This window comes from Oncorhynchus nerka, linkage group LG2, assembly GCF_034236695.1.
Source record: "Oncorhynchus nerka isolate Pitt River linkage group LG2, Oner_Uvic_2.0, whole genome shotgun sequence".
NCBI classification, from domain to species: domain Eukaryota; kingdom Metazoa; phylum Chordata; class Actinopteri; order Salmoniformes; family Salmonidae; genus Oncorhynchus; species Oncorhynchus nerka.
The window spans coordinates 45,982,225-45,994,506 of NC_088397.1; the positions used below are offsets into that span (position 1 = coordinate 45,982,225).

The 12,282-nt window shown below is 40.4% G+C and overlaps 1 protein-coding gene across 1 annotated transcript; it reads right to left on the reverse strand.

Annotated features, from left to right (window-relative positions):
* Positions 1-290: 290 nt before the first annotated feature.
* Positions 291-12,182, reverse strand: LOC115136016 (F-actin-capping protein subunit alpha-1-like). The gene is made up of 10 exons (XM_029671346.2): positions 12,074-12,182; positions 3,896-3,959; positions 3,716-3,767; positions 3,565-3,628; positions 3,024-3,230; positions 2,655-2,734; positions 2,438-2,516; positions 2,194-2,265; positions 1,731-1,793; positions 291-1,623 (listed from the first exon to the last, which is right to left on the reverse strand). Exons 1-10 carry the CDS (start codon positions 12,110-12,112, stop codon positions 1,483-1,485), a joined length of 861 nt encoding a protein of 286 aa, XP_029527206.1. The 5' UTR covers positions 12,113-12,182; the 3' UTR covers positions 291-1,482.
* Between the last annotated feature and the right edge of the window lie 100 nt (positions 12,183-12,282).

Here is a 12,282-nt window from a genome sequence, read left to right on the forward strand (position 1 = left end):
TTATGGGGTACTGTGTGTTGATTGAGGGGGAAAATAAAATGTTATCCATTTTAGAATAAGGCTGTAATGTAAAATGTGGGAAAAGTCGAGGTCTGAATACTTTCCGAATGCACTGTATAGAATAGTTGAGACATAAGAACTGAAAGCAGAGGACAATATGGCAAAATAGTGTATTGTCCAAAATGCTTTCACACATTGGACACAAATCTACCAGTACACAGACAATGAATCTGTGTTATATTTCATATGTAAACAGTCAAGAGGTGCATTTCAAGTACTTCATTATAAAGTGATATACAATGTGTCTTTATTCAAATTGTCCCTTTACTGTATTTTCAGTGTTATTCAGAATTTACAAATTTGGCACCAATTCTGATTTGAATTTCTCCCACAAACAGTATGGTTAACAGTTAATGAGCACAGTAGTTACAGCACTGCATTTGGTGCAACTTCTTCATTCCTTTTGTTAATTATACATGTTTGACATTTTGTATAAAAAAAATAAAGTAAAAAGCTAAAAAAGAAGGTAAAGGGAATATAGGTATTATATATTAACGTAGTCTAATTACTGATAGAGGATACTGATGGTACTGTACTTGTTTAGGCTTGATTAAACCACAGCGCCAAGCACGTAGGCCTGCCTCATGTTCGAAATGAAGATTCATTCAGTGTGATGAATTCAATTTTTTTTCTCCAAACAGTTCAAAGTACATATCTTTACCACGGGAAAGATGGAACAGAACTGTTACTTGGGTCTTTTCTTTGGGGTGGGGAGGTGCACTATATTTTTGTCATATTAAACGGAGTATACACCGCACTCAGAAGAGACCTTGGGTTACAGAAAGATTTGCCAATACCTATACAAAATTATATAGGTCGGAATTCAATCCAACGCAGATTAAAAGCCTATCGCTGTGTGCATGCTGTTAAAAGGCAATATCCCCGGACATTAACGGAGATCAAATAAGCCGTCAAGGAAGCGGATGGTAGCTCAGCTCAATCTGAAATCACATTTAACCAAAGATCAACCACAAAACAGGTCATTTATCTGCATTTGTTTGAATCCCAGCGCTTGTAGGGTTACATACAAGGCTTAAACAGATTGCTACCTGTGGCACCCAGACAACCAACTGAGGGGTATGACTACAATTTGAAGCGTGAGTGTGTGCGGGCAGGAGGGGATGACCCAATGACCCAAACTTTCAGTGTCAGTAAAGGCATTTTCTTTTTTTATATTTTTGTTGTTGCAAATGAGCCAGAGCTGAACAACAAAATGTCCTCTTAAAATGAAGGCATCACCTTGTAACGTGGCGAAGGAAGTACACTAACTCCTGACATCAAATCGTGGCATTTCTTCAACACAGACTAAATAGACACATTAGACCACAAATTTCATGAGACCACCCTCTCCTTTTCTGATTTCACCCGTTCAAGCGATTTGTCTTTGCAGTAACACACAGAGACAGACAGACACGCTGTCCTCTAGGCATTCTGCATTTCCTTGCCAATCTTGTAGCTGAGGATCTTGTTCCAGTCAATCTTGGTGCGGGTGACAGGAAGCTGTCGGCGTAAGGCTTTGAACGTGGTGTCAGACATGGTCTGGTAATTTTCACTGATGGCCGTCTGGAAATGAGAGAAATGTTTAGACTCTCTCCCCTCCCCAATGACAAGAAATGTGATTTATTTCAAATTTATCAAAATATTACTGGGAGGAAACATAAGTTGCATACCTGGTATTCATTTTCTGCATCCTCAATGATTTTCACAAACTCCTTTGCAGTCTGAGTCTCATTCTGTCAAAACAGGAGAATAAAAAAACAAGTGTTACACCTCAGATGTAAGATAAGAGTTGTCATGCCAAAGGACCAATAAAAACATCAGAATTCATGTCTGACAATTGCCTGTAAACTTGAGATTGAAGACCATCTCTATCATAAAGGCCTTTTTTTTCTTCATCTTACTTCCCCTCATGCCCCAATGAACAGTTAGTCTGCACCCTTCTACTTCATTTTAACACTTATGTGCAGGTTTAGAGGAAATAGGCCACAAAACCACAGTAGAGTATCATGAGTGTCTCCTCTACTAGGGCTGACTGACACTTCAAGCATTCTATCATTACCAGTGTCCTTTGCAAAATAAGCATGCCTTTAGTGCTACTGATTGTGGGCACATTCTACTGAAAGGGAAACTCACATTCACTGTGAGTGATTCCTGGACATCCTTGTGGCTGACCAGCTGCACATTTCCATCCTCATAGTAATGTACCTATAACCACAAGATAGGGGTGAGAAGCAATATACAATATGACATGAGAACTAGATATATGTTCAGTAAATCAATTTGACTTTCAGGGGCCTGTGCCCAACCCGTTGTCTTTGAAGAGGCTTTTACACAGCCGGACAAAATGGAGGACACTTGGCGACAGACACTAGCCTACCTGTATTTTGAGGACTCCAACGACTTGAGCTGTAGATTGGGATATGCTGAACTTCCATTCAGACCTGCAACGGCCATTCCTGAAAACACAAATCAAAATGAGTCCTGACTCCTTACCCAGTCATAGAAATAGATATTATGTTGTAAACAAAAACAAAACAAATGTATATTTAAAATGAATACTTCTTAAAGTGTACTTGCATTGTACACTCATTTACCAGAAGTTCTTTGGTTGAAATTGGTGACCTTCAATGCAAGCAATTATGGTTTGCTGGCCGTCAATAGTTTTCCCATAAACCTGTGATGAATAAAACAAGGTTCTGTCAATGTTTACCATGCTTATCTTTATCAACAACACTTGTACAGTCCAACATAATTAATGTTTCCAGCATGAAAAGCTCTTTAAAGATAATATTATTATGTCGAATCCAGGCTGTGTCACAACCGGCTGTGATTGAGAGTCCCATAGGGCGGCGCACAATAGGCCCAGCGTCGTCCGGCGGAGGCCGTCATTGTAAATAAGAACGTTCTTAACTGACTTGCCTAGTTAAAAAAAAAATTAGGTGCAGGTGAAATGGAGGACGTACAGTGCAGACGCCGCTGGGGTAGTGCTCCTTGACGTAGGCCCTCAGGGCGCTGTCACACGCATCTCTCCACGGTCTGAGAGACGCCTCTCCCTCGTGGGGCTGGGTGTCACTGGCCTCCTTCCTCAGGTGGTCAAACTTGAATGACTGCTTGTTGTGGGGGTCAAAGAAACGGCCGTTGCCCAAGTCTCCATGCCCGGTGATCAGTACCTGGAGAGGGGGAGGGGCGGAGCACAGGGACACAGATAGAGGGCATCAGTTGCTGCATTGACCTTACAGATAATGTGATATATACACACACATACGTACAGTACCAGTCAAACGTTTGGACACACCTACTCGTTCCAGGGTTTTCCTTATTTTTATATTGTCGAATAATAGCGAAGACATCAAACATGCATACATACAAGAGTGTGCAAATCTGTCATCCAGGCAAAGGGTGGCTACTTTTGACTGGTACTGTATGTATGCATGTCACAGTATGAGACCAACCAGTTTCAAAACAGCTGGTAAGAGTCACAGTTCAGGTGACTGAGCATCTTACCTGATCATCATACCCTTCAAGTTTGGCAAGGGTGAACTGATCCATGTTGTACTGGGCAAAGGCTCTGTTGAAATACAGCAGGTTAAAAAAGGTTATATTTGCACAACAATGCATGAACAGAATATAGATAAATAAAGAAAACTCCACTCACTGCGCTGCACCCTCCCTGAGAAGATTGTCATTGTTGAGCAGTATCCGCACATCTTAAATCAAGAAATGGCATTATCAAGAGACTACCAACAGCAATGCATTAACAGACCGTATAAAAAAAACAAGTGCCTGGGTAGTAAATAAACAGTACAATGATCATACTATTTCTAAGCATACCCACCGTTGAAGACTTCATTGAATTCTCCAGGTGGAGCATGGACGACGAAATTAGCCGCAATGCGGAGCTGAGGGAAAGACAATACAATGTGATAAACAACTTTTAAGGCTGACTGTCAGTCGAAAAAAAATTGACAGTGACAGTATAATGACAGCCATTTTACCCTGGTCACTAGAGTGAAGCAGAGAGCAGTGACTGGCTTGGCTGCCTGATGAGCCTACCTCTGCTCTGTCCAAGCCACTCCTTAGATGGAAGGGGCTTTTTTTAGCAGCTGTAATGCATATGTAAGCATGTGGGGTGTGAGGGGGGGACTAGGACATTTTAACAAGGGCCCCCCCTGAAAAAGTCTAGAGCGCACTGAAATCCGTTGATGGAACGACAGTATTGTAGGCCTATGTACAGTACCAGTCAAAAGTTGACACACCTACTCAGTCCAGGGTTTTTCTTTATATTTTCTACAATGTAGAATAATAGTGAAGACATCAAATGTATGAAATAACACACAATCATGTAGTAATCAAAAAGTGTTATTTTATATTTGAGATTCTTCATAGTAGCCACACTTTGCCTTGATGACAGCTTTGCTCTCTCGGCATTCTCTCAACCAGCTTCATGCAGGAGTCACTTGGATTGAATTTCAATTAACAGTTGTGCCTTGTTAAAAGTTTTATTTGTGGCATTTCTTTCCTTAACGACTTTGAGCCAAATCAGTTGTGTTATGACATGGTAGGGTGGTATGCAGAAGATGGTCTTTTACCAAATAGGGCTAAGTCCATATTATGGCAAGAACGGCTCAAATAAGCAAAGAGAAACCAGTCCCCCATTACTTTAAGATATTAATCAATATGGACTTTGAACTTTGAAAGTTTCTTCAAGTGCAGTCGCAAAAAGCATCAGGCTCTGATGAAACTGGCTCTCATGAAGACCACCACAGGAAAAGAAGACCAAGTTACCCCGAGTTACCTAGTTGCTGCAGAGGATAAGCTCATTAGAGTTACATGCACCTCAGATTACAGCCCAAATAAATGCTTCAGAGTTCAAGTAACAGACATCAACTGTTAAGAGACTGCGTGGGCCTCCCGGGTGGCGCAGTGGTTAACAGCAGCGCCAGTGCTGTACAGCAGCGCCAGCTGTGCCACCAGAGACTCTGGGTTCGCGCCCAGGCTCTGTCGTAACCGGCCGCGACTGGGAGGTCCGTGGGGTGACGCACAATTGGCCTAGCGTCGTCCTGGTTAGGGAGGGTTTGGCCGGTAGGGAAATCCTTGTCTCATCGCGTACCAGTGACTCCCGTGGCAGGCCGGGCACAGTGCGCGCTAACCAAGGTTGCCAGGTGCACAGTGTTTCCTCCAACACATTGGTGCGGCTGGCTTCCGGATTGGATGGCGCTGTGTTAAGAAGCAGTGCGGCTTGGTTGGGTTGTGTATCGGAGGACGCATGACTTTCAACCTTCGTCTCTCCCGAACCCGTACGGGAGTTGTAGCGACAAGACAAGATAGTAGCTACTAAAACAATTGAATACCACGAAATTGGGGAGAAAAGGGGGTAAAAAAATTAGTTACATGTAAAAAAAAGAGACTGCGTGAAATCAGGCCTTCATGATGGAATTGCTACAAAGAAACACCTACTAAAATGACACCAATAAGAGACTTCCTTGGACCAAGAAACGCAAGCAATGGACATCAGACCGGTTTAAATCTGTCCTTTGTTTTGATGAGACAAATTTGAGATTTCTGGTTGCAACCGCCGTGTCTTTGTGAGATGCAGAGTGGAGGAACAGATGATCTTCGCATGTGTGGTTCCCAGCGTGAAGCATGGAGGTGGTGGTGTGATGGTGCTTTGCTGGTGACACTGTCAGTGATTTATTTAGAATTCAAGTCACACTTAACCAGCAAGGCTACCACAACATTCTGCAGCAATATGTCATCCCATCCGGTTTACGCTTAGTGGGACTATCATTTGTTTTTCAACAGGACAATGGCTCAACATAACACCAAGCTGAGCAAGGATTATTTGACCAAGAAGGTGAGTGATGGAGTGCTGCATCAGATGACCTGGCCCCCACAATTACCCGACCTCAACCCAATTGAGATGGTTTGGGATGAGTTGGACCGCAGAGTGAAGGAAAAGCAGCCAACAAGTGCTCAGCATATGTGGAAACTTCTTCAAGACTGTTGGAAAAGCATTCCAGGTGAAGCTGGTTGAGAGAATGACAAATAGTGTGCAAAGCTGTCATCAAGGCAAAGGCTGGCTACTTTGAAGAATCTCAAATATAATATATGAATTTGGTTAAGGCTTTTTTGGTTAATACATTATTCCATGGGTGTTATTTCATAGTGTTGATGTCTTCACTATCATTTTATAATGTAGAAAATAGTAAAAATAAAAACCCTTGAATGAGTGGGTGTGTCCAAACTTTTGACTGGTACTGTGTTTTTGTCCAGATGCAGACCCAAAGGTTGTGTGGGTTGCATAGCTTAATTCAATACAAGTAAAGTACTCACTGTATAGTTCTATTTTTGCAACTCTTCACTGGTGCATGTCAAAAATTGAAACAAGTTCTGCTGTGTGTATGCTGCTGCACAGTTAGGCCTAAAGTTACTTCAGAAAGTATTCACACCCCTTGACTTTTCCACATGTTGTTGTGTTAGTCTGAAATTAAAATTGATGAAATATATTTTTGGGGTCACTGGCCTACACACAATAACCCACAACGTCAAAGTTGAATTGTGTTTGACATTTTTACAAATGATTTGAAAATGAAAAGCTGAAATGTCGTGTCAATATGTAAGTACTCAACCCCTTTATGGCCTTGTTAATACTCAATTTAATGAGTAAACATTCACTTAACAAATCACACATTTCATGGACTAAGTCCTTGTGCAATAGTGTTAACGTGATTTGAATGAATAACTTTCCTCTCTACCCCACACATACAATAATCTTTAAGGTCCCTCAGGGAATTTCAGATTCAACCACAAAGACCAGGGAGGTTTTCCAATGCCTCACAAAGGGCACCTATTGGTAGATGCGTAAATACAAATGTTAAAAAACAGAAGCAGATACTGAATATCCCAATGAGCATGGTGAAATTATGAATTACACTTTGGATGGTGTATCAATACACCCAGTCACTACAAAGATGCAGGCATCCTTCCTAACTCAGCTGCCAGAGAGGAAGGAAACCGCTCAGAGATTCCACCAGGAGGCCAACGATGACTTTAAAAAAAAGCTAGAGTTTAATGGCTGTGACAGGAGTAAACAGAGGATGGATCAACAACATTGTAATTAAGCCACAATACAAAGCTAAATGACAGAATGAAAAGGAAGCCTCTATAGAATAAAAAATAAAACCTGCATCCGGTTTACAACAAGGCAAAGTAGAACTGTTAAAAATGTGGCATTTAAAATGAAACTTACGTCCTGAATACAAAGCATTATGTTTGTGGCAAATCCAACACACGACAACACTGAGTACCACTTCATATTTTCAAGCATGGTAGTGGCTGCATCATGCTATGGGTATGCTTGTCATTGCCAAGGAATAGGGAGGTTTTTTTGGGATAAAAATAACTGGAATAGAGCTAAGCACAGGCTAAATACTAAAAGGAAAACCTGGTTCAAATCGTTTTTACAACAGACACTAGGAGACAAATTCACCTTTCAGCAGGACAATAACCTAAAACACAAAGCCAAAGTTGCCAAGATGGTATTGAAAATTCCTGAGGGGCCTAGTTACTGTTTTGACTTTAAAAAGTTATCTTGAAAACATATGGCTTGACTTGACAATGTCTGTCCACCAATGATCAACAACCAACTTGAGAGATTGAAGACATTTTTAAAGAATAATGTGCAAATATTGTACAATCCAGATGTGTAAAGCTCTTATAGAATTTACCAGAAAGACTCACAGCTGTAATCTCTGTCAAAGGTGATTGTAACATGCATTAGCTCAGGGATGTGAATACTTATGTAAATGAGATATCTGTATTTCATTTACAATACATTTGCATGTTTTCACTTTGTCAATATTGGGTCGTGTCTAGATTGGTGAGATAATTTTTTTTATTTGTTGTCGTTTCAACCTGAATAAAACAAAATGTGGAATCAGTCAAGGGTGTGAATACTTCTGAAAGCACTGTAGATGCTCCCAAAGACTTTGGCACCTTCCCACACAGAGCAGTATTTGTGAAATACTATACTCATTCTACTGGTCTGTACATATATCTGACCGTATCCCTGCTGTGGGCCTGCCATTGAAGTGATAGGAATGTTACACCCCAGTAGGGACTGGCAGCTTCAAACATGTATCTGCCTGCAGCTGACAGCAAGAACAGTCCATTTTCAAGCTTTCAAATGAAGGTTGTTTAGTTTTTGATGATTCAATCGCAATTTGTTGAAATGGCCACAATCACTATGATAATGTATTTTCTTCAGAAGAAGCCTTGTGAATATGGTTATACAGTATGTTTGTGTGATCCTATGAAAAGTCCAATGATTCCTATACCAAGTAAGAGGTCAACAGTTCCTTGTGTTGTAATTAGGGCTGTCAGAGTTCTTGTAATACAATTTTTATTGCGATTAATTGCATTATCTGAACGTGTTCAAGAGCGACTGCCTTTAAAAGCAACAAATCCCTTTGAAAATGTCCTATGGGCATCAATATGAGTCAGAAACCGTTATTGTAGTATACAAAATGACTACAAAGTGAATAAGATCATTTTGGTCATAAAGTTAGTTTCGTCAAAAACTGAGTTTGGAACATAGTGCTGTGAAAAAGTATTTGCCCCCTTTCAAATTCTCAACTTTTGCATATTTTTGACACTGAATGTTATCAGATCTTCAACCAAGACCTAATATTAGATTAAGGGAACCTGAGTGAACAAGTAACAATTAAATACTTATTTCATAAACAAAATTAAGCAAAAAGTAATTGCCCCCTTACACTCAACTGGTTGTGCCACCAGTTGTCTTAGGGTCAAAACACACAATCAAATCTACATGAAAATGGCTAAAAAAGATAGAAATTTGAAGTTTTGGAATGACCTAGTCAAAGTCCAGACCTAATCCCTATCGAGATGTGACAGGACTTGAAACGAGCTGTTCATGCTTAAAAACCTACACATGTCACTGAGTTAAAGCAGTTCCGCATTCAAGGGTAGGTCAAAATGCCTCCACGGTGATGTGAGACTGATCAACAACTACAGGAAGCATTTGGTTGCAGTCATTACAGCTAAAAAGGTGGCACATCCCATTATTGAGTGTAAGGGGAATTACTTTTTCCACACACACAAGAATTGTGTTGCATCATTTTGTTGATTAAATAAGGATAAATTATTTTTGTTATTTGTTCACTCAAGTTCCCTTTATCTAATATTAGGGTTTGGTTGATAACATATAGTAGCAAAAATAGAGAAAATCAGAATGTGGGCAAATACTTTCACAACACTATGTGCGTCACAAGGAGAAAATTAAGATTGGGTTTTGATTTGACGATGTCCATTTGCCTTCTAACATGGGGTTAACAGCTGTGGTGACTGCTCTCTATCCAATAGCATAGGCAGTGAGAGACCTGCCTAGCAGCACAAATTTGTTAACCAAATTCAAAACCTTACCCTTTTTTTACTTGAGAAATACTGCAAACTCCTTAGACGTCAAATAAAACATCCTCTGCAAAAACGTCTAATTAATTACAGATTTTTTGAGTTCTTAGATTATTCTGTGGATTTTGAGGAAGTGAAACACAGAAGATGTCAGAAAACACACCAAGACTGAAATCAAAATGTTCTAATGAGCAACAGAAAAACACCTGCCTGTCGGGGTGTTTAGTCACCCTTTTAAAATACACTGAAAACATCCCAAATACAGTCTCAAAGACCAGCAGGTGGCGATTTTCAGTCATTTCGTCTTAAGGGAATCTACGCAGCCAGGAATCTACACATACACTCATATCCCCCGTGAACTGGTTCAGACACAAATCAATCTCCATTTAGGCTGCAAGGTGTCGATTTCCTCCTTATTTTTCACCACCATGCTAGTGGCTAATGCAAGTCCCAGATGTTGCGTATCGCATTCAGCCAATCAGATTGCAGCAGTCTTTTTTCAATCCTGGTCTGATTGGCTGAACGCAATACGCAACATCCGGGAGTAGCATTAGTCACTGTAGCATGGTGATGTAAAATGGTGTTTCATAAAGAAAGTATGCATATTTCAACAACAAAATCTGCTTTCTTGCCTTTAATCCAGTTGAGGAAATTGCTGCCTTTGCAGCCTGAATGGATAATGTTTTATGCACAAACCGGTCCACAGGGGATACAAGTGTATAGCTGGCTGCATAGATTCCCTTTGGACGGTAAGATGAAATGACCCAATATCGCCATATGTCTGTATTTGGGTTGCCCTAAGGCCATCTAAGGTAAACAGCTAAAAACAACTATGCAATGTCCACTGAACAAAAATATAAATGCAACATGTAAAGTGTTGGTCCGATGTTTCATGAGCTTAAATACATTTTTTCCATACAAACAAAAAGCTTATTTCTCTCAAATTGTGCACAAATTTGTTTACATCCCTGTTAGTGAGCATTTCTCCTTCGCCAAGATAGTCCATCCACCTAACAGGTGTGGCAAATCATGAAGCTGATTAAACAGCATGATCATTACACAGGTGCACCTTGTGCTCCGGACCATAAAAGGCCACTAAAATGTACAGTTGTCACAACACAATGACAGTTGTCTCAAATTGAGGGATTGTTCAATTGGCATGCTGACTGCAGGAATGTCTACCAGAGCTGTTGACAGAGAATTTAATGTTCACCTCAAGTCATTTTAGAGAATTTGACAGTATGTCCAACTGGCCTCACCACCACATCTATAGCGTTTTGTGGGTGAGTGGTTTGCTGATGTCAATGCCATGGTGGCGGTGGGGTTATGGTATGGGCAGCCAGCATAAGCTACAGACAATGAACACAATTTAATGTTATCTCTGGAAAATTTAATGCAGAGATACCGTGACGAGATCCTGAGGTCCATTGTCGTGCCATTCATACGCCGCCATCACCTCATGTTTTAGTATGTTAAATGCACGGCCCCATGTCGCTAGGATCTGTACACAATTCCTGGAAGCTGAAAATGTTCTAGTTCTTCCATGGCCTGCATAATCACTAGACATGTCACCCCACCCATTGAACATGTTCGGTAGGCTCTGAATCGACGTGTACAACAGCGTGTTCTACTTCCCGCAACCACTGAAGAGGAGTGGGACAACATTCCACAGGCCACAATCAACAGCCTGATCAACTATGTGAAGGAGATGTGTCACACTGCATGAGGCAAATGGTGGTCACACAAGATACAGACTGGTTGTGATCCACACCCCTACTTTTTTTCTTTTTTTGTGACCAACAGATGCATATCTGTATTCTCAGTCACGTGAAATCCATAGATTAGCGCCTAATCTATTTATTTAAAATTGATTTTATTTCCTTATATGAACTGTAACTCAGTAAAAAAAAAAAAAAAGTGTGCTGTTTTTCAATTTACCTAAATTGTGCTAACCGTTACTTTGGACAAAACCAAGAAGTCATTATGGTAAAGTTAAAAATAAAAATAAAAAGCTACATCTGATTTAATTACATCTTCATTTGAACCAATTCTGAACTTGACATTAATCAATATTTTTATTTAATTTTTGACAGCCCTGGTTGTTATAGTCAATCGGCTAGATGCAATGTAATACCATCAAGACAGACAATGTGATAACGAATAGAATGATGCCTAACGGCTATGTTCTTCGGAGTTGTGTCTAGCACAGTGGGTATATGTGTCTACGTCTTAAGACACATACCCCCCTTAGCTAACATTTACAAACATTTCGGCTAGCTACAGACTCGTATTTACGCAAACTGATTCTTGCGTTCGGTATTATTTACATGATGCGTAATAGTTGGTTCAATTAACTCCGTCAGTTTATTTCCTAGCAGACAGGATAGTTAGCTCATATGTTAACTAGTTAACGTCAGCCAGCCAGCAAGCTAACTTTAGCTAGGTACTAGCTTAGCAAACTAGCTAACGTTATTTCTGCAGCCAAAATAATTTAGGAAGGACACAACAACCTAGCTAATTTACTAAAAATCGTAAAACAGTGAACAAAGCTTATCAAAATACTGACTAGTTATGTAGCTACCTTCTCTTCCCCAGTGAGCTGTTCTTCGAAATTTGCCATCTTGGCTGATCTGCGACAGTGATGAAGCGGATCTCCACAGTGTCACAATAGACATAACAATGAGCCAGATATTTCACCAGATGTATAAATGTCAAACATCCGGTTGGCGTTCCACTCACTACCAAATATGGCGATGAGAGGAAGCCCAGTGGCCGGCAGTGGGAGAAGAT